Source organism: Gymnogyps californianus, chromosome 20 (assembly GCF_018139145.2).
Source record: "Gymnogyps californianus isolate 813 chromosome 20, ASM1813914v2, whole genome shotgun sequence".
Taxonomy (NCBI): Eukaryota; Metazoa; Chordata; class Aves; order Accipitriformes; family Cathartidae; genus Gymnogyps; species Gymnogyps californianus.
Genome location: NC_059490.1, coordinates 6999318 through 7021997, shown reverse-complemented (window position 1 = coordinate 7021997; position 22680 = coordinate 6999318). Strand labels below are relative to the sequence as shown.

The following is a 22680-nucleotide window of genomic DNA, read 5'->3' as shown; positions in this document are numbered from 1 at the left end:
CTTGAAGCTTATAGCCTCTTAGCCTATTTCTCCCTGCCTCTCTCGGTAGTTTGCAGCTCCTTCTCTGGAAAGGAGCGGAGCAGTCCGTCTGTTGCCACTGTGTGGCACTGTTTGGCCTCGGAAGGGCCCTGCCTGCGCCAGGGGCAGGCAGCAGCCCTCATCCTGGCAGCACCTCTGCCCCACATCCCCCAGCCGGGCGGAAGGGAACAGCTCTTCTCCCAGGGGATGTGTGCCAGTGCTTACGTGTCATTTTGGGGAAATGAGTCTAAATTTGTCATCGCCTCCTTGGTCCCTTCCTTGCCAGCTTTAGCCCTTGAAAAGGCTGAGGCAAGCCGTGTTCCTCCGTTTGTACTGACAGCTGTGCTCTGCAGGTAACTCCTCAGGCATCAGTCTTTATGGCAGCTGTTTCTGGGCCAGAGAAGGGAATTTTACAGGGTAGAATGGGAAAGTGTTCAGCTTCCAGAAGCAGATACAACTCTGCAAGCATACCCTCTAACAGCTCTGGATGTGTACTGGGCAGAAGTGTGGAAGAGAGGCTCCTTGCACCCTTCAGACGGAGGCTGTTCCTTCAAACCCAGCCCAAGCCAAAGGTGACTGGTGTTTTTACTGTGGAGATGCTGGCTGTTTCACAGGTGACAAGAAATGGATTTGGGATGTTTTCTGTCCTTAGTGGTCGCTTTCTTCATTGTGCAGGTGGTTAGGTGCCAGGCCTGTGACGTGGCACACTTGGCAGGGAGATGCTGAACGATTACTCTCCCAGGACCTGTTGATGTGTGCGCTGTCCCCGTCAGCGAGCAGAGAGTCTGCGCAGCACATGCTTGTGCATCTCTTCTCAGTGCTGACTTTATTTTTCCTTATGCAGCCCTATACAAAGACACAAACATCCTTACTTTATTTCAGGGTTAGGAGCCAACTGAATGGAGTTAGTAGAGCATGATGGCAAGTCTGTAGAAGGCCAGCTTGCACTGCAGCCGTTGCTGTGACAAGGGAAGGTGGCGTGCAGAGCTGGCAATTTGCCTAGGCACTGTGTGTTTAGGTAGAGGCTTGGCATAGCTGCTTCTTTCACAGTTTGCTACATCATCTTTTCTAGGAAGATGCAAAACTGAAAGAATGTACCATCTATCCACACCGAGGGGCATACATCTCTGGCCCCTTCCTCAGTAGCTGGATTCAGCACTGCTGGCACGGAGGGCATGGGACGGTTTCAAAGCAAGCTGAAGAAGTGTTTGGGTTGCAGCCTGGCTGTTTTGTGCTTAGGGTTTTGTCTGTTTATGCCCACAGCCTTTTGGGGTTTCGTTCTGTGAATGGCTGTTCTCTGTGGTCTCTTGTATGTTGCGTGTTTCTAGGTGTGCGGTGGCAGGAGAGTCCAGGCTGACCCAGCACCCTGCTTACCTGACAATATCAGGTCACTTCATGTGGGATTCCAATAAGAAATGCAAAAAAGGAGGCTGAACCAATGAGCAGTTGTGTTGCTTTTTTAAAAACAGCTGGATAGGGCAAAGTGAGCTGAAGAGCTGAGTCTCTACCATTTCTTCTCTGCCACTGGTTCCATTTGCCATGGGTCTGTATTGATCTTAAATCTGATTGTACCATATGCAACGTACTGTGCAGACTATGAATTGGTAAAGTAAACAGGGCAAACGTGCTGTCAGTCTCTTGAGAAAGCGTTAATATTACACTGAGTTTGAGATTTTAATCACTCCTGTCAGGAAATGCTGAGTTAAGGTTCCCACAGTTGCTATTGCCTGCTGCCTATGCTCTGCAGTAGATACTTCCTTGTGTTATCACGCAGCATGGATGCACTAATAAAGATTACTCCATAGCTGCAGCTAAGATTAGGGAAGAGAGATTTTCCCTTGGCAAGACAGTAATTGAATAATACTTCACTCCAGATGTCTGAATACTTCAGCATCATTAAAGAATTAAGTCTCCTAGCCTCTTTGTGAGAGGTCAGTCTTGTAGGGCCACCCAAAAAGCTCTTAGGAAAGCTAAGGCCAGAGTCCAGATTTGCTGTCTCAGCCCTGGGCGTCGGCAGCAGGAACCTTCCCGTTTCCCCCCAGCCTGCTGGTTAGGGACAGAGGTGTTGCATTTTGCCTGGTGCTGGCTGCCCGTGGAGCAACAACCCCTTTGCAGTAGCAGAGAAATTGTGGTGGAATCATTAGCTCTGAAGTTCAGAGCGTGTTTTAACCTCCGTTTCTTTACAGAGGCTTTCTTCTCAGCAGCAGGGAGTATGGACAGTGCATCAGGGTTTCCACAAGTGAGCAGTAAATACCACCAGGAGGTCTACCAAAAAAAAAAAAAGTCAAGGTTCTGTCAATAGGCTGAATATAGAGGGTTTCTTACTTTTGTGTTTCTTCTTTGTTACCTACTGTACTTGTCTTGGAAGCTTATTATACATACAGGTGTCACTCTGTGCTGGTAATGGGTGCGAATGCCAGGAGACAGATCGGCAATGTCAGAGCTGTAAGCAGGGCATATCTTTGGGTGATTGTTTGTATTTTCTTTCGGATGAGTGATGCCAGTCTGTTTTGGACCCCTTCATCTCCTTCCACCTCGCAAGTCCTAGAAAAGGAGATGCAGGGAAATGGTCCTCTGCAGCTGGGTGAGGGCCCTGTCTTCTCAAAGCAGCAGAGGTTGTGAGAGCTGTCCTGCTTTTTTCCCTCTAGGTCAGGATTCAGCTAACTGGGAACTTATCCAGCAATGCCTGGTTGGGGCGTTCTTCACAACTTACTGTGATTTGTTTCTTTCTGAGATGAGACATCTCTAAGGATTCTCACCTTCTGTCTTTCTCAGTAGTTCTTGCCTGCTTAATTTTATTTCTGACTTTGCGTGCCTCACCTGTGCACCATGATGCTGCGTCCACTTACACTTCTGCAGCCCAGTTGCAGTCCAAGGCTGGAGAAGGCACTTTTGGGAATGCTTGTGCATCCAGGAGCACTGGGGAGTCCTTGGGGCTGCCCAAGTCGCTGCCTCAGCAGAGGCCATGTGTCTTTAGTGAAAAGGGTCACTGTCCTAGTCAGCTCCTGCATGTTTCACATCCGTTTTTCCTTGGCGGTGTTTGTTGTTTCTGGTCTGTGCGCTTGTTCCTCTTGGGCAGCAGCTGCTTGGGTGACTGGGCTGGCTCCTTCTCCTGGCTGGTTTCAGTCAGTGCAATTTTTTGTCTGGGGGAGCTGTCTCTTGGGCTCTGCATCTGGAGAGGGGTGCTTCTAGGGAGCAGTGGGATAAAACCTCACGTCAGTCTGGTAGCAGTTTTGGTGCGGGTTTCTTGGCCATTTTGCTCCATCAGCCTGTCCTTTGCTTGGACCAGTCACCCACGGGAGTGGTAGTGATCTGTGTTCAGAGTTGAGGTTGCTTTGATGTCACTCCCTGTGGTCCCTAGGAGCATCTGGTTTGTTAAAAGGCTGTGGTGGTGTGAGCTGGGCGTCTGTGAGCGTGGCCCAACTTTGCTTGTGCAAATATGCCACAGAGGCACCCCTGTTTACTGAGAGCGGCTCCCTTCACACTCAGCTCTTTTCTCACCTTGTAACTCTTTTCCATTACACATGACTAGAAATAAGTGACAGGCAAAAGTGGAAATGATGTATTGCTATAACAATGGTTGTTCTTCCATACAGATGTGTGGATAAGAGGCTGCTTGGGAAACTCATTGTTTCTGGGGTGTCTGTCCCTGAGTCTGCTGCCAGGATGGTGGGAGCATTTCTCCGCACTGCCAGCGTGGCTGGTTGGTTTTTCTCAGGACAGTGAAAGATTGATCTTTTCTCTTCCATGCAGGCTCTTATGAATAATCCCCGCTGGCTGAAGTACAGGGCTCCCTCATTTGCTACCTCCATGGTGTCAGGTGGGCAAAGCACTCAGAATGGTCCTTTTTTAGGAGCCTCTCATCTGGAAAATAAGTCCGGGCAGCTGGGGCTGTGACTCTGGTTTAGATGGGCAGTGTGAAAGCGCAGGCATGCCTGCCTTCCTCCCACTGCTGGGACATGACTCCCCAAAAGAGTAACCCTGCAGGCTGCACACGATGCCCTGGAAGCCTGTGCTGACTCTTGCATGCTTTCAGGGTTTTTCTTTTACCCAACACTATATACCTGTGCAGTGAGTGGAAGGAATGGAAACTGGTAGACCAGCAGTGCGTGGAGATGCCCAGCGGACTGTCTGCTGAAGCCATTTCTCACACTTGTTAAACGTCTGAGCTGCACCAGAGCGGTGGCGTAGGTGTGTCCCCAAAGGGAGGGGACACACGAGGGAGTGCCCCCTTGTTTTTACTCAGTGCACAAGCCGGTAGTGGGAAATACACAAGGTCTTACAGCAAGGCCTTGGGTCAGGCTGCCATCAGCGCCTTGTCACAGGAGGGCGGCTCGTCTTAAGTCAGGAAGTTTCTCTCTGCTACGGTTAGGTGCTCTCTAGTATTTAATGTGAATGATCCAGTCTGTGGTCTGTTGCGTTATGGTCTGCCCTTGCTGTCAAGGGAAGGCAGTGCTTCCCCTCCAGCCTGCTGCTTGTTGCTATATTTGATCCACACTTCTGCAGTGCTGCGAGCCTCTGCTTGAGCCTCCCCTGTGGCACAAAAACGAGCAGAGAAGCTCTCTGGGGCCGGAATGCTAGGCACTAGCAATTGGCTGAAGGCTGCCCTTCCTTATTTCCGTCCTTTATCCACCACCCACATGAAAAAGCAGCACAAGATGTTGCATCCTTAATTTTTGTGCCCAAAGCGGGACTTGAGAGGGAGAAACCTGGAGTTCCCTCTGTCCTGCCCAGGCAGCCTCCTTTCCTTACCCCTACAAGCTTGCAGGAAGCTGTTGGGTTTGGTTACTCATTCATGGAGGTCAGGACTAGGTCTGGTTTTTTTTCCCTTTGTGTTTAGGAAACAGTTTACAAACTGTTTTGAGCACGGGGGAGCTGGTGTCGTGCGAAAGAGGCTTCTCAGCCTCTTTACTGCTGGACTTGCGTTAATTCTCTGCCCTGTCTCGTTTTCTGTAATCTCTTTCTTGGTTGGCAGCGTGAGTATTTCTGAGTGCTTTCCCCAGCCTGCAACCCCTCCACCTCCTAATATGACCTCAGTCACCAAACCACCTTGGGGCTTTATTTTTACTCTAGCCGTTTTGTTTTGCGTGGTAAGGTTGATTTCTTTCCCCTAGCAGTGAGAAGACTTCTCTGCGGAGGAAGTAAAAGAGTGCCAGGCTGCAGTTGAAACTGGTTAAACACGAAAACCACACTCCTAGCCTCTCTGGGTTTGAGACGTGACATTCAGCCATGCAGCTTAGCACTAGCTTTTTTTGCCCGCCAGTTGTGCACCCCCCTGCTTGCACTTAACTTTTTTTATAAACTCTGCTTTTTACTTTAAAATGCTGGTAAAAACCTTCTCGGCTGCAGTTCCTGCATTAGCAATCCAACCAGAAACGCTGTTGCACCCTGCCCAGGCTCGTGATCTTCCGTGGATGCTCAGTGCTGCTCCACTAAAGCTACTGGAGCTCGGCAGAGCTCGCAGAGCCTGGTTACCAATTTAGCTTGTGCATGCATGTCGTGTAGAACCCACATGTTGCTTTCCAGCGCAACTTGACCTTTTGTCACTACCCAGAAAGTGAAGGCTAAGCTATCAGTAAGAATTTCCAGAAGTTGGTGTTGATCTCTTCCCCCCCCCCCCCCCCCTTTTCTTTTTAGACCATGTTGGTGGTTTTATTTAACTGTGAAGAACAAGGCAGGGGCTAATGTTACTTGAATGGGAGAGACACCGACATGTTCTTCCGGTAACAGGCATCTGGTGCTAATGTGTGTAGAAGTATCGTTGTGGATCAGAGGTGGGTCCGCTACAAGGACATCAATGAGTTATGCCTGTGTGAGGGGCTCTGCTATATCCCAGTGCTCAGAGAGGCTGCGGTGAGGGGAGCGAGACTTCAAGTTCCAACAAGCTTCTCATACTCTAAAACCAAGTACAATCATCCAGAAACCGCCTTTCCCTGTCAGTCACTCTTTCCTCATTTCCTCTCCTGCTGGTGCTGATCAGCCAGGGATTTGTGTGTAACCAAACCCCCTCCTGCTGCTGCACATTAGTCCTTTCTCGTGGCAGCGGATTTGATGATCCAGGCACTGCAGAGTGGTGTTGGGAGGGAGAGTTTGCACTTCAGACGAGAACACTGCCAGAATTGGCAGTACTGGTAAAGGAAGTAAAATGCCTAATAGCAGGGTTGGGAAATTTCCCAGAGCAGGGTGAAGGCTGTAGACAGTGATTTATCTTGAGCTTTTTTTTGTGTTAGTCTAACCTTGATCTTTGTCTGAAGTTGGCCCAGGCCAACTTTTTCTGCTGTCTGTTGTACACTTTTTGGGATGAGCACCTCATATTCCACAGCCAAACCTCTTAATTCTGCCATGGGGAGTGTTTATTTCTCTTCAGTGTTGAATGAGCCATTTCCAGATGGGCTTCGTATCCACTGTGGAGGTGGGTATTAGGAAAGAAATTTCCTTCCGGAGGATCAGGGAGTGGAACCTGCTGGAATCTGTGTCATTTCCTCTGTCCTTGGCTCTACTCTTCCTCCCCAGAGGATTTCATTGCTGCGTAATTCAAAGTGGAGAGGGAGATGCCTTCGTGCCCTGTGTTATGCTGCCCAGGTAGAAGCGAAGGCTCCAGAAGTACTCCGGGAATGCAGCAGGGTGGACAACCACCTCCAGGTTGTGGGAGCTTGGGGCACAGGCTAGTTGCGAGCAGCTCCCATTATCCCTGCTGGTGAGCGTGGCTGGGAGAGCGGGAGCATGAAGATTGCGTGCGATAATGCTGTCATCCTTCTGGAAGGCTCTGCCTCTGCTCAGCCTGTTGTCCAAATGTCTTCTCGGTTGGCCTAACTCCATCCTAAGCCTTTCAGGGTTAGATCTCTTCAGTCTTCACCCTTCTTAATTTCTCATACTGTCTCCCTCCTTTGTGCTTTAACCTCACAAATGATCTACTCTGGAGCAGTAAAGAAGGCTGAAAACACCCTGAGCTACATTAGCAGGAGATCTCTTATGACCAGAACTTATCACACATTTCTTGGTGTCAGTTTTCTATCACAGGAAAGGGATGCTGTTTACTCCTGGCAAACAGTATGTGTTTGAGTATAAGCTGCTTTTTGCTGGTTGGGGCTGCTTCAGTGCACAGCACGTGGCCTCCCCCTTACCTGCTGGACAAAGAATGGCTCTGCCTGGGTCATCTCGCTTTCAGTGCTTAACCAGATGCAGCCTTGAAGAGCTGAGCTTGTATCCTAAACGACCTGCAGCACCAGAGCCAATTTGTGAAAAGTTTTGTGTTGAAAGTTAACTTGATATCTCAGCTGAGGACTCTATGGCGTGTTTGCATAGATTCATAGAGTTTATGGCCAGCAGGGACCATTAGATCATCTAGTCTGATCTCCTGTATATCACAGGTCCTTAAATTTCACCCTGCTACTCCTATATGAAGCCAAATAACTTGTGTTTGGCTAAAGCAAAACTTCCAGAAAGACATCCAGTCTTGAGAATCCACCCTTTTCCTGGGGAGTTCGTTCCAGTGATAATTGCACTGGTTCTGAAACACTTATACCTTATTTCCAGAGTGAATGTTTCCAGTTTGTTCTTGTGCTTTGCTATTCTGCGAGTGTAAAGAGCCCTTAAGTACCACGGAGGCACTTCGCACCCTGCAATCAAATCGCCTCCCAGTCTTTTTTGATACACTAAACAGATTGAGCTGTTTAAGTTTTTCACTGCAAGACATCATTTCTAGCCTTTGAATCACTTTTATGGCTGTTTTTTGGACCCTTACCAATTTTTCAGCATCCTTTTAAAAATAAGGGCACTAGAACTGGATACAGTATTTCAGTGTCAGCCTTGCCAGTGCTGTATATAGATGTAAATGTGCTGTCCAGTGCCTGCTCTCTGTTTGTACATCTAAGGGACGCGTTAACCCTTTTTACCGGACATTGCATTGGGAACTTGGCTGCTGTAGTCCCTAGAGCCTTTCTGGAGAAGCTGCCTCGGGCACAGTCTCCTGGAGACTTAATTTTACATGATCCCAGATGCATAACATGATATTTGATGCTGGAAAACCCCAGATTTTGAAGTGATTATAATAACCTTGTGTGAACGCGCTGTAGTCATCGTTACTTACTGCTCCATTCGCCTTTGTGTCACAGGCAGTTTGACAGCAGAATTTGCTTTCAGTTCGTTGATTAAAAACGTTGCTAGTGGGTCTCTACCAACCTCTTTCTATCCAGTTCAGTGAAGGGCCCTGAAGACCGCTGCTTTTTAAGAGTTTACTTAGTCAGTTTTTAATCTATTTAATGGTAATATTTTTTTCAAGAATGTTGCATGTTACTAATTTATAGAAACCAAACTTAGATACCAGTTTGGTTGAAAAGGAAATAACACGCATATAAATATTCTATTTGACCTATTTTCCTTAAATTGAAAGTTCTACTAGTAAATATGTTATTAAATAATGTTGGATTTATTTATAGGTCAGGTGTTTGTTTCGGAGCCAGTGAAGTTACCACTGCTTGATTTTTACGTTACTGACGTGCACAATTTTCTTGCTTATGTTTCTCATCTCACCTGCTCCCTGCAGTGATGAAGGGAAAAATCAAAAGCTCATTGGTTTTGCTGGGGGGCTTCCTAAATGCCTCTTCTTCTCTTGCTGGGTTGCTGGCTTGCAACTCTTCTAGCCATGAGATGTGTCCTGGAGCTGCTGCAGTCCTAAAGATCAGGAAGCGGCACGGGTGTCTCAAGGTCTCTTTACCAGGGAATGAATTTTATATGCCTCAAGGCCACAATACATCAGGGTTCCCTCTTTCTTCCATGTCATAGCAAATTGGATTTTACATTTGTGCAGTGTCTGATGTTAAGTATCAGGATTCTCACTGGAATTGCTTCTAATGCTACAGAAATTAATCCGTTTCAGGGTAGGACGTTGCGACTGCTAAACAGAAACCTGCACTAGAACACGTGGCAAGAAGCAGCCAAGGCAAGCTCTGTATCCATTTGTGGTTGCAGGTGGTATATGAAGAGGAATGATTATGGTAATTAGCCCAGCTGGAATTTGCCCACAGCTCTGTGGGTACCTTGTAAATACTGCAAAAATGCCAGACAATCTTAATAGCCCTTTTGTCTCGTCTCCTTTACGTAGGTAGCCATTTGCACAAAACACTTTCCACCAGGACTTTGTTGCAATTGCACCTGTAACAGTAAAAACCTCCTCCTGGTGTCTTGCCAGTGGAGCCCACTGCAGCATCTTGGGCTTTTCAGGAAGCTCTGTATCAGTGCTCGGTGTTATTTCAGTGAGATACTGCCGTGGAAAACACCAGCCAGAGCTGTGCCTTGCAAGTTTGGGATGGTGTGGAATAAAGACTCAGGCTCATATTTGTAAGGCCACCTCCAGGGGAGGTAGCGGGCTCACTGCTGCTGTTGGACTGGGTGGTGTAAAGCTCTGAAGGAGCTGCCTGTGGAAGAAAGGAATAATCTTAACAATTAACGTGGTATATCTGGTCCTTGAGCTGGGAGTGAGAATATGGCATAATTTGGGTGCCTGGATGTTATTTCACACAGTTCTCAGCAAGGAAGCTGTGCCTGGAAAAGCCTGGCTGCCCAAGAAACCCTGAAAATATTTGGGATGAGTGTGGTACGTGTTTTGGAGCGGAGCTGTGTGGCTCTGTGGTCTGTATCCCAACCCCTTGTCACTGAGGAGACCCTTAGACTCAGGAGAACGTCCCGCTGTGCTCCAGTCCGTCCCACTCCGTTGGAGACAGCGCGTTTGTTACAGGCAGTCTTGCATCTGGTCTCTTGATTAATGAACTTGTCTTTTGCAGCCTATTTTGACTCTGACACTGCTTTCTGCTCCACAGATGCTTTGCTGATGTTGAAGAAAGTTTGCCTCGCTTGATAAAGACCAGATCCTGAAATTTACTTCCAAACCTGAAGTAACAATTTTTAACTTGAAACGCTTTTTCCCCAGGAGTCGCTGCTCCAGAATCCTTCCCTTATTTGGTGCCTCCTTCACAGCTAGGACTGATGCTCAGGTGCCAAAGCTCTGTGCACTCCTCGCCGTGAGCCAAATGGGTCTGCGCTGGGTTCGAGCACAGCAGCTCTGCTCCCTGGCCCGGATTGTGGCACTCCTTTTCCTGTGCACCCCGGTGGCATTTCCAGTGTTTCTGTGCTGGGTGGGAGACACGGTTTTCAACCCTTTTTGGTCAGTCCATGGTCTCTTGAGGTTGGGTCTTGCTTTCTTCTTTTCTGGCTCAAGACATGACAAACCTTTCCTGAAGCTGTCTGACCGCCCCTGTTCTGTGTGTTGTCAAGACGTACTCCTCGTGGCCTCTCAGTGATTTGAGCTGGCTGTTCCAGGACCGTTGCTATCTCTGCACTTAGCTGCTCCGCGAGAAGTTGTTAGTCACTGTTGATTTCTTCCATGGTAACAAATCCAGTTTGGTTGGCGGTGCGGTGTGTGAATGCTCCCCAAGCAGCAGTGGGCTGCTTCCTCTGGTGAGGTTGCCTCTTCCCAGGTGGATTTAGTCTGTCTGCACATGCTGACTCATGACAGCCGAAACAGCTGTTTTCAGCTTCAGGCACTACTGTGTGCAGGGACCCCTTCTTCTTCTTGACAGCTGGTTTGTTTTTATAACTAATGCCTTCACTATATGCTCATAACTTCCATATCTGTGATGCCCGCTTTTCAACTGGAAGGGCCAAAATCCATTTTTTGACATAGTTTTGTTGTTGTATAAGCCTTACTTGGTGGGCTCTTCCCAAGCGACCAGCTGGGACCAGCCAGATTTGCTTCCCCATCCCAAGGAGCAAAGCTGTCTGCAAAGGGCAGCGATGTTAGTGCACAGTGAGCCCTGTCTTCCCCTGGCATCCTGACATCGGTACAAGGATCATTTTCAGGAAACCTTTGGAGGTGGCCACCCTTGGACTGCACAGTGAGTGAGGTGAAGGCAAGGAGTTGTTGCAGGTCTCATGCTAGCACCGTCAGGGTAGCGAGCATGCTAGCAGGGCTTTGGGGAAGTGTTCCTTTCCGCCGTGCGAATGCAGAACAGCAGGTGATGGTGGAAGTCACTGTTTCCCTCTCGTCGTGAGAAGCGGCGTTTGATGGGAGGAGCAGGGAGGGCTCCCGGAGACTGAGGGACAGGTGAGTCACTAGAGAAGGAGTCATTCAGAGAAAAGCCCAGTCAAAGCAGCCCGTGGCCTTAGCGTGAACTCGGAGATGAAAGGTCCAAAGTTAAGTGATGAGCTCATCAAAACCTTGAGGCTGTGAGAAAAAGTGATGAAAGAAGCGTGAGAGGTGCCTGCTTGAGATGCCACAGTGCTGGGGCACACGGGTCTCTGCCTGGGCTTGCTGGGTTCGTGCTTAAGTTGGCAAGAGAAACATGCTTCTTTCCTAGAGGCAGGTAACCTGCTTCCTTTTAGAAAAAATTATTTATATATGCACGTCTGTGTCCCAGTTCAGCAGTGGTTCCTGTGGAGTGTGACTGGTTAGTCCTTAGGATTGCAAGTGAGAAGGGTGAGTGTGAAACTTGCTCTGAGAAGATGGAGGTGAAGCCGAGGCCCTGGTGAGCCCTCCCAGAGCCGGGTGTCTCTGTGGGAACGCTCTGGGCATGTCACTGCTGGGCATGGGTGTCACTTTCCATTCAAGGTGGGGAGTTTTGGTACTCCTCCGCTGCCAGTAAAGTGGTGTGGGGATTGCAGGGTGAGCGATCCCAGGACTGTGGGTGAATGTGGGCCTTGGAGAAAAACTTCTGCCCCAATTTCTTCTTTCCCCCACGTGCAGCCTGCTGATCAGCGTTGCAACAGGCTTTCCAGTAGAGATGGGTCAGGCCACGAGCTCCTGCTCTTTTCCATGTCCCCCATCAAAGAGCACAGAGCATGAACCCCCTCCTCCAGCTCTCGCAGGCAGCAGCAGCACGTGGGCTTGCTGTGGGGCAGAGCACTGCCTGCTGCCCCACCAAGGCTCTCGCACCTGAGCTAGGGGCTCAGACATGTTAGGCTGTGTCTCTGTCAGGGTATGGGATTGCAGCCAGAGCCACAGAGCTGGTCGCAAACCAGCTTTCTACTGCCACAAGCTGTTGCCTGAAAAAAAAAAGTACGTGTTAAATGTTTCAAGCTCTGAGCTGCCTTGGTGTCCTAAGGAGGATGGTGGAGAAGCAGCTATGTAGAAACTTCACTGGCAGAGTGAATAAGGGCTTTGCTGTGCTGTCCCAGTATTCCCCAGTCTCTTCTGGGTTTCATCTGCAGAGTTAATAAAATGGTGGCAAATAAAGTCGAGTTCCAGTGGAAAGGGCTCTTTAGGGCAGCAGTAAAATAGTGAGTAAGCAAGAACCCCTTGCTGCGGGGGCCAGTTTAATTGGTCTGGCTTGTTTTATGAGACAGGTTTTATGTTTAAACTCGCACATGGCCCAGGAGCGACTCTGCAGCAGGGCATCATTCTCCTGCATGGGTCCTCCGGGAACGCAGCCCGGGTTAATTACACCTAACCGAGCAATTGCACCTCGCGGAGCAGCTGGCATAAGTCATGGCGTGAGCCAAGGGGTTCAGCAAATGAGGGTGGGAGGTAGCGCCAGAGCTAGGACTGCCCGTGATAACCGTTCCCTGCAGCCAGGCCTGGCGGGGAGCTTGATGCTGCCAGGAGGCACCAGCCGGTGCCCGTCTTGCACCCTCTCACGTGTGCCTGGCTCTTGGCCGGGCATTGCCGCAGCCCTGCCTGGTAATCTCATCCTCTGTCTGTGCCTCTGATTCCCCCTGTAAATGGAAGTGGCGTTGCTGACCTTGTAGAGGAGTTCAAGATATAAAAATCTTGTGCGAAGGGGAGCAGAGCGGTGGTGCTCTGGGTCGCTCCTGGTCAGCATCTCCCTGCGCAGTGCTCGGAGCCTGGCTTTTCTCACCGTGCTGAGGCTGTGCAGGCGCGCGGGTGTGAGAGGAAAGCCTCTTGCTGTCGAGAAGGTAAGAGCGAGGCCGGTCCGCTCCTAGTGTGACACAGCCACCTCCAGGGCTAGGCAGAGTGACTACTGACCCACCCACAGCCTTCTTCAAAGCCATTTAGATAAGGACTGGGAAAGCCCAGAGCTCTGCTGAGCTAGCAGAGGTGGCTTAGAGCAGTAGTGAGTAATTATCCAAGTCAGGTTTTGGTGTTACTGGACCTAAGCAGGGCAGGAAGCTGCCTTCGCGCCATGTGCTACAGCCGGCTCCCCGTGTATCCCCTTAGCTCCATGTTGCTCTGGTAGTTCGATAGCAGCACTGCTGCTGCAGGCTTTCAGAGGCTTTTCTGATAGATCTGAACACGGGCTCCCTCTCTGTAATTGCTTAAGGCTGGAGTTAAATGAAGGGGTGCAGCATCACCCAAATACCCCCTTGCTTCTGAAAGCTGCTCCTGGCAGGGCACAAACAAGTGCTCCTAGCTTTGCTGCTGAACTCGCCGTGTTGGCTTCTCTGCAGAAAAGCATTGGTGAGGACATCCCGCTCCCTCTCCGCATTGACCAGATGCTGCTGCTCAGCCTCCGCTGCAGTCGCGGAGCACCGAGCAAGTTGCTTCTGTTGGTTGTTTTGTTTTCTTTTTTTTTTTCCATTGGTGGGAAACGCTAGTGGGAAAGGCTGCCTTTGGGGACTCCTTTTGCATAACCCCTTAGGCTGCGCTGTGCTTCCAGCTTACGGGGTGCGGAGGAGGAGCCCTTGGGCCGAGAGCTGCCCCGCGGGCAGCCCTGGCTGCCCGGGGTGCGGGCGCCCCGGGGCCGGTGCCCGCCGGGCGAGCAGCCCTGCGAGGGAGCGCAGGAATCGGCAGAGGGTGCTGTGTCTCCACCGCCTCTCCCCGCTCCAGCTCCAGCTGTTTGGCACTTGCCCGTGCCTGTGTGCATGATGTTTGTAAGAGTTTGGGCATGTCCATTTGGTTCCCATCTCCAGTGCCACCCCCAGCATCCAGGCCAGGTTCTTCTGTCACTGGGGACATTCTTAATTCACAGGAAATCGGAGAGAGTTTAATTGTTTTCTCCTCTCTCTCTCTTTTTTTTTTTTTCTTCCCATGCAGCTGAACAAAAGGTTCATCCTCAGTTTTCTCCATGCCCATGGGAAGCTGTTTACCAGGATTGGGTAAGTGTGCAGGATGTTTATTTTATTTTCCTACATTACAAGTCTTTTTGGAATTTAATATTGTTAGCAACTAAGCTGTGTTTGGAGCTGAGGGCACAGGGTGTGAATTCTTGCAGGCCTAGCCTCCTGGTTCTTATTCTCCTTACCCGCCCTCCGATCCACACTGGTTATTGTTTGGGCTTTTTCTTCCCCCACCTCAAGGCCCAGTCCTGCCCGTGCACTGGGACCCTCTGGCAGAGAGTGAGCTCGGATGGCCGATATGCACACAGGCGGGACTAGAGGCTGTTTTCTCTCTCTCCCATCACCTAACCATGCTCCCTCCCCTTTAATTTCTGTTTTTACCCCCCCTCTTCCATTCCCCCCTGCTCTTAGCCAGCAGAGAGGTGGCTCTGGGGGGCTCTCGGTGGCTGCTGCCTGCAAGGAGCACAAAACCATCAAGGCAGAACCATGCGGTGGCTGAAAGCTGCCGTCCGGAGCGTGTCGAGACAAGCCTTGCCCTTCATCTCCTCACTGCCATTTCAGTGAAAGCCTCGTAGCTGAGAGCTGCCCTGGCTGTGGGAACTGGTTTATACAAAGTGCCCTTGGCAACGTCTGTCAAAAACTGGTTTCAAGTAATTGAACAGCTACCCTTGAAGCAAAGCAAGCCTGATTCAGGCCTGGGCTGAGATCCCAGCCTGGGGGACATCCTTATGACCCAGAGAGCAGAGCTCAGCCTCGCAGCCGATGGGCTTCCCATGGAGCTGTCCCTGCTCCGGGTCTGGACTGGCCCTTGCTGTCAGGTGATGGGGCGGCTGTATGGGGGCGGCTGTTGTAGAGAGACCTCGCGTGGGTCCAGACAGTCTCTGGCAACGGTGGTCTCTGCTTAAGCCTGCCAGTGCCTCGTAAGCAGATGTGGTCTTGTGAGCTCTGTTGGCTCCTCCAGTCTCTTGTGGAACTTGGCTACAAGTTACAGGGCTGAGACACCTTTTCTAGGCCACTTAGGTAAAGGTAGTGTGGATGCAAAGTGGCATCTTGTCCCTGCTGTTGTTTTTTTGACTCAGATGTACAGTTCCCTGCCTCTGGGCCCGTCCCCTTTCCCTCCTGCAGCGGGGAAGCACAGCAGTGCAGGACACAGCACTGATCCTGCCATGCAGCCCGAAACCTTGGCACTTGCTCCGTCCAGGGCGCTTTCTGGGGTGACCACTCAGGAGTGGCACGTGCTTGACTTTGGACCCTTCATAAAGCAATAGGAAGTAGGAGCTGTGCTGGTGAATTTGTTGGAGAGTGTCTGCGGGCGAGGGGGAGAGCAATCTGCTCACTGCTGGTGCTGTTGATCTCTCCCAGAGTCACAAGGCACTGATTATCTGCTCGCGGGCAGCAAGGCTGGCCTGCGGTGAGGAGGCAGAACTGGATGTCCTCCTGCCCACAGGAAAAGAGGAGGAAAGCTGTAAGAGCCCGTGAAAGGTTTGGTAACTGCAGCATGTCTGTGCCGGAGGGCAGAGCATCCGGGGAGCTGCTGGTCCTCGGCTCTGTGGGGCCGTGCTCGCGGCCGAGCTCTGGTTGAACGTATGCCAGCAGTGGGATTAATGGGGATGTTGCAGAGATTGCTTGCACATTTGGCTCCTGAGACTTTTGTGAAATTAAGATGCAGCGTTTGAGGCGGTTGCTTCCCAGGACAGTCATTTAGAAAACTCAAGTATGTTTAATGGTAGACTATCCCCTGAAGTACTTAGATGGGAACCAGAAAGTAATACCATGACACAGGAAGAGAAAATCGTCCAGCCCTGCTAAACAGCTTCCGCACTTAAAATAGGTAAAAGGTGAGGAACAGTTGAGTCCTCTTTGGGCAGTGATTTATCTGCCCAATCAGTGATTTATCCGTAAAAAGTACAGAAAAGATGATGTTGCCCTAATTGGACTCTTTTGCTCCTAAAACCACAGGTAAGCAATTTATTAAAAGCTTCTACTCTGCTCCTGACCTGCTGGTTCTGAGCTCAGTGGGGTTACTGCATGCCGTTCCAGATGTGCTGTGGTATCAAAGCACAGCTGGTGGGGCTGAGGAAGCCCTCGCTCCTTCTTGTTGTTATTCCATGGCAGTAATCTTCATCTCCTTGCTAACAACTCATCCTGCAAAGGGCTTCTCCATCCCCAGTGTCCTGTCTGCCCTAGGAGAATGTTGCTGGATACGCTGGATGTGGTCTGAGATTTCTCAAAATTAGGAAGTCTTTAGAAGCAATCAGTTTGCTCTAATTCCCTGGCTGTGCCCCAAATCCAGGGAAGTTGCCTCTTCCAGGGGGAGCAGTGCTTTTGTACCGGTGGAGCTGCTCCGTTCTGCACAGCTACAAAGTACAAGGGGCCTGTTTGTTACAGCCCGTGTTTGTGGGAAGGTAACAGAGACTTTGAACTGCTCCAGCAAACAGTGCCCGGGGAGAGGGTACCCCTGCTGCTAGGCAGAACCGGTTGTTGAAAGGCATCTGTGAAATATGGTTAAGAAAGCCATTTCTGTCTTTAAAAATAGAGCCTATTACTGTCCTGAAAGTCTGTTGGGGAAGCCCAGCAGAATTGCCCATGTGGGTTACCAGAAGTGGCTTGCTAATCCAGCCTGTAGCGTGCTGATATCACAAGATCTGAATCTCTCAGGGGAAGGTAGAGGAAATTGCTATGGAGGCCCCTGAGGTTGCCTGCCCTGGCGGCTCCAGATGCCTCGCCCACTTCGGATTTTGGCTCCTTCGCTCCCATGTGGGCTCACTCGTACGATGTCACTGATAACTGGAGCAGACACTTGCTGTGAGACAGATAGTCGTTCTTGCTGGGTCGAGCTGTGGCTTTTTCTAGTGTAGGAGCAAGAAAAGTAACACAGCAAGTTCAGCAGAAAAGGCAGTGGGACAGGAGGACCTTCCCCCCACCCAATAGTTTCCAAGGTTTTTGGCAGTTTCTTGGTTATAAAGTTGTCTTCATGGGATACCAGGTGAGGACTCTCTGTGGGAGGGCTGTTTTAGGCAACCATGTCTCAGTCATTTTTGTGAATTGACTGTGCTCTTCTTTGCAATCAGTTCAGTTTTTGACCCCCCTTCAGCTGGGAGGTTGCTGAGGATCCAGCAGCTCTGATAAGTAACCTCAGCTAATTCCCTTAGCGATGCCAGATGAAGAGTAGGATAAATGTGTCAGATTTCCGTGGGCGCTTGTGAGCGGTGTTGAAAGCACACCCCATTCCCGGCTGTGGCACTGCAGCAGCTGGCTGCTGTGTCCTGATGAGCGACAGCAGCGCTGTGTGCTGCAGGGACCAGCTCCAGCTTTGACGTTTCCAGCAGCTAGATGAGGCCGGTCGTTAGTCTGCGAGTCCTTGTCCTGTGGGGACTCTAAGTGATGAAGTTTAGGGGCTCAGTCACAGTGCCGGGGAGTGTGTAGCCTGGGGGGGGGATGGGGCTCGGTGCCATGGAATCCGATCCTGCAGTGAGGAGCCCAGGGACAGGCACCGTTCTTCTGGAGGAAGCACGCTCTGGCCAACATTCAGTGCACTGGAATTGCCACATCCGCAATGTGGCACCAGTGTGTGCAGTTTGCTGCAGCCTGGGTTTCTCGGGAGTCCCATGGGCTGCTCCTGGTCCAAGTGAGCTGCTGGCCTCTTGGCACCCCTCCCAGATTGGTAGAAGTCAGTAGAAAAAAATGGTTGGTCAGAAATGACTCATAAAGGCCGTGTTTTCCTGCCAAAGGAATGCTGCCTGTCGGTCAGAGCAATCCCTCGCTACCCTCTCTAAGGAAGGCTTCAGCTGCCTCCGTCGCAGCCTGCACCTTCATTCCCCGCGGCTCCTGGATGGGAGACAGCACCCCAGGGGGTCCCCCTTCCCCAGGAGACGTGACACTGAGTGAGCTGTGCCGACTGACTGCCCTGTGCCCCGGGGCATAGCCTGTGCTCTACAGACTCTCTCTCTGTCTGCAGGATGGAGACTTTCCCTGCGGTGGCCGAGGAGGTCCTGAGGGAGTTCCAGGTCCTGCTGCAGCACAGCCCCCCTCCCATCGGAAGCACCCGCATGCTCCAGCTTGTGGCAATCAACATGTTTGCAGTGTACAACTCCCAGCCCAAAGGTACCACGTGCTGCTTTAGGGGAACCGGGCTGGGGATCAGCTGCTCTTTGTATGGCCAAGTTGCTCACGTGGAGAAGGGTGGGGGGGACTCACCAGCTGAAGATGGATGGGGAAGCGGAGCGGTGGTTGGATGCCGGGGGGTGTCGGCGTGCGTAGGGACAGCAAAGAGACCTTGGCGGGGCCTCGGTGGAGCTGGCTGAGGTGTCTGAGGGGTGAAGAGGCATCGCATCTCCCTGGAGCCTGAGTCATCAAGCACAGAAGGAAGGCAATGCTTTATGGCTCTGCCTTCCCGGCGTTTAGCCTGGGCCCTGCTCAGTGCCTGTGCTGGCACCAGAAGGGCTGGGAGGATCTCGGAGGCCTTGGCTGTTGGGAGAGTGGCGTTGCCTGTGACTGCTTGTGTCTGTGCAGGTGGTTGGGTGATGCGATGCCACGTTCTGAAAGGCCAGGCTGGAGGCTATGCCCCATATTAAGGCACCTAGAGAACAAAGCAGGTCTGGTATTACTCATCCTCCTCCCCTCGCCTCCTCCATCCACACAGGAGGCTGTATGTGGTCTCTACCATTGCCAAGTTTAATATATTGGTCAGCAGAGATGCCACGAAACCAGAGTCTCTTCCACTGAGTTTGAAATGGTGCTTCCAGGGAACGTGTTTTTCCCTGTGGCCCCCCGACACGCACACAACAGCAGGTACCCAGGTCTGCCTGAGCCACGTGTTTGGGAGCAGGGATGGGGCTGTGCTCCCTGGGTGGGAGGAAGCAGCGTTTTGCATGCCGATGGCTTGGGATTTAGATCCCAAAGATGGAAGCCTCCAGCTGATGGATTTCAGTTAAAGCCACAATGTGGGTGATCAGGCTGAGCCCCAGAGAGCTGCTGCTGGAAGATTTCTCCTTCATGAACCAGTTGGCTGCTTGTCAGACTGGTCGTTAGTGGCCAAGGTCAGCTGTTGGAGTGAACCAGCATCGGCTGGAGGGCTGGGAAGGAGCTCCCATGTGCCGTGCCTGCTGCCCGGCCAGCCTCACAGGCACCTTCCTCTCCCAGGGGAAGCCCTGGGGGAACTGTCAGTCCTGTTGGCGAGGCAGCCTTGCCCTCCCGCCTGCTAGATGCCAACCAGCGACAGTGTGTTTATCTTTGAGCTGCAAAGTACTTTACAATTATGAGCAAATGCCTCTGCATGGCCCCCCGGTAGGTATATTAATAGCGGTGTCTGTGCCGCAGACAGGAGCGGGTGGTAAAGAGAGGAAGAGATTTGTCTGGGCCGTATGGCAAGCCCCTGTGGCAGAGCTGGAAGTGATCCCAGCTCTCAGACCACCGGACTCTGCTCTTCCATCCGTAGCCAAGTTGTGGATGTGTGTGAGTGACAGAAAGGGAGTGCTTTTTATCTCATGTGAAAAATAAGTATTCTCGGAGTTTTCTGCCTCCTGTGTGGGTAGCTGCCAGCTGCTCCCAGCTTTTGGATCTCTGGAGAAAGCGAACCCATTCCTGCTGGGGACTGCAAGCTGTGCGCAGAGCAGGTGGCAGCGCTCATGAAATGCCTGCAGGTCCGATGGCACTGCGGCTGCCATCTGATGCCTAGCGCCCTTCAGGGATTTCCCTGAGGGCTCCTTGCTCTGGTGACTCTAAAATATTGCTGAGAATATTGTTGGCAAAGCAAATCCTGTTGTCAGCGCAAATGCCCTGGTGGTCTCCGAGTGCTCGTGTGCTGAGTGCTGGCACAGCCCAGGTTGGGCTCGGTGCCGACACTGTGATATTGAGAAGAGCTGGGTGCAGAAGGAAAAAAAAATTTAAAAAAAGCAAAGGGTCTGGAGTTTAAAAGGCAAGCAGGAATGTTTGCTGAGTTATTAACAAGTGCCCAGCACGGAGCAAGGGTGTTGGCTCCTTCCCTGGCATGTGGGTTGCTGTGGGCAGAGGACTGGCTGGAGCGTACGGCAGAAACGGCTGTCGGGGAGGTGCGGATTTCCATTTCCCAGCATATGAGTCACCTCCCTGGGGTTGCAGTAGCATGGGCAGCGGCAGGAACGGTGCGAGGGGGCCGATCCGCCCCTGTGGGTGTGTGGGATGCTGAGGGGGCACAGGGAGCAGTCCCACCCTGCCTGCATCCCGATTGCCAGGAAGCATTACTGGGGAGCCACGAGCCGGGCTTGCCGTAGTCAGAGCTTGGCTGCGTCCGCTCTGTAGAGCTGGATCTAGCTTTGCAGTTAGACCGAACGACCTCCAGAGATCTCCTCCTACTGAAATCCTTCTGCAAATCTGGGATCAGAGCGTGTCTGTGTCCTTCCCATCGCATGGGCCTGTCTGACCTTCAGCTGCGAGCTCTCAGTAGCAGGAGGAGATCTGTGGGTTTGGGGCCGGGGAGGGAGGTCTGTCTGAGAGCCTCTCTTCCCTGCTGTCCGGGGGTAGTTCTCTCCAGGGATAGCTGCTCCCTCCCTCCCCCGCCATGTATTTCCAGGTCTCTCGAGCCTCAGCTACTCCTGAGAAACTTGTAACCTTGCTTGCTTGCCCCATGTCTGGTGGCTAATGAATCCCTTGTGCTGGGATCCAGTGGTGCTAGCAGTTGTGGGGCGATGTCACCGTCAAAACAGTCTCAATGTGGGGAGTTTTTACACAATTTAATACCCATACACACAAACTTCTAATCACAGATTCAGGTATTGAGAAAAAGGAAACGTTAACAATCAAATGGTTAAATAAACACCTTTCCTCCCTCTTCCCCAGGCTTACACCAAACACCTATTCTGCCCCATCTCAGCTTCCCCCGTTTTCGCTGCAGACTATGCTCGGTCTGCCCGGTTCCTTCAGTGAGGCAATGGGCAGCACAGGAGGTTGGGGACTCGTGCGTAACGGTTTATATCTGCTGCTCTTTGCTTTCTACTCGTTTTCTTTTACTGTGGCGTGGGTTGGCTGTGGTCCCTCTGGGGTGTCCCTGCCCCGGTGTGTCCCTGGTATGGCAGTTGTGATGCGTCCTCCTGCGCATCTCTGGCTCCTAGCGGCTGCCACTCTTTCATAAATCGATCTGTGCGAGGTCACCGTGTGCTCTTCTGACAGGCTGACTTTTTGGGGTGCAGTGGGGTGTTTAAACTGGTTTCAGAGCCAGCCAGCTGTGAGAAGCACGTGACATTTCACAGCCTCCTCCCACGCAGGTCGCTGCTGCAGCCCCTGGCTACCCAGACCCTGCAGCATGTGCCCAAGGCAGGGCTCAGGTGAGCGCAGGCAGAGGCCCGTGGTCTGTGCCTGGTGCAGGCAGAGCACCACGGTCTGTGCCCGGTGCAGGCAGCTGAGCTGTGCTTGTCCCCCAGGGGCAGCACCAGGCACGCCGGAGCTGGTCTCAGCTGCCTGTGCAGCCGGGCAGCACTGGGAAGACCCTGGGAGATGGATTGGGTCTGTTGTTTTCTCTGACAGAGGAAGCCAAAGAATTCCCACATGAAGTGCTTCCCCCGCTGTTCGGCATCAAATGGCATATTCCTTCGAGTGAGCTGCTCTCCCCATTGTCCAGGGAGGCTTGCAGCCAGCAAGGGTCCCTCTGACCTCCTGGCTGCCTCCTGTCAGGACCATTCAAGGTGTGAAAAAGCTTCTTGTAGACCTCAAACCCGTGGGGCAAGGAGGGCCCACCCAGGAGAGGGAGGCAGAGAGAGACGGGCACTCTACACGCATGGCAGAGACATGCAGTTGGAGCTTTTCGTCATGGGACGTAGGTGACTACCAACATTTTGGGCCATCCTGGGCTCCGGCTGGGGCGGGACCTTTGTGGGGTGGCCCGTTTAACAGTTTGGTAGCCATCTGCACAACCAACTTATAGAGAAGCTTGGATTCCTTTATCCCAACCACAAAACACTCCAAGAATTTTAATTTTTTTTTAATTCTGTAATTTGGGGAAATAAAACTCTGGTTTCTGAAAAGACTAATTGAAGCCGTGCTTGCGGCAGGGGCATCTCGGTGAGGGGAGAGAGAGAAACCCCCTCCCAGCCCATCTGTGCCCAATTTACTCCGATCTGGCCTCTCTGAGGCTTTTTTCTTTCTCTCTCTCTTTAATAATTTGTTTTATAATTCCTGGAATCAAACCCATCTCAGACACACTGTTTTATTTTACTGTATTATTGGATTATACTTCCTATAAATCACTGGATGTTATTCATAGGCCACCACCAGAATAACTTCCCCTCTCCCCCCCGATGGCCCCGCATTCCAAACAAGCGTACACCAAAGTGGGGGTGCAGCAGCGCGGGGCACCCTAGAGACACTTCCCGGAAATCCCAGCAAATTTGCCTGGCTGCGGGTGTGAAGCATCAGGCTGCAGCACCTGGATGCCTTCTGGCACTCTCGGGCCGGTCGCGTTGTGCCGTGTGGAGGTTGTTAGGAGGTCGGGCTTAGGTGGAAGTGGAGAGGGGAGGGGGCTGCCATATGTGCATCCTCAGCACATGTAGGGAATGAAGTTACATCCCGCGGGGCCGAGCAGAGTCGGGGCACAGAGGCACGGGGAGGTTCTGGCCAAGCGCGCGGCTTTAGCTGAGGATTGGGAAAGTGGCTTGCGTTTCAGCCAGAGGAAAGTTACGG

At 51.7% G+C, this 22680-nt stretch overlaps 1 protein-coding gene across 1 annotated transcript in view; it reads left to right on the top strand.

The window, feature by feature from the left end:
- SMG6 (SMG6 nonsense mediated mRNA decay factor) overlaps positions 1-22680 on the top strand; it is a 97845-nt gene that overhangs the window by 12031 nt on the left and 63134 nt on the right. Inside the window, exons 9-10 of the mRNA XM_050909196.1 lie at positions 14006-14067; positions 17987-18132. Of these exons, the coding sequence (XP_050765153.1) occupies positions 14006-14067; positions 17987-18132 (208 nt within the window). The remainder of the gene's footprint in view (positions 1-14005; positions 14068-17986; positions 18133-22680) is intronic.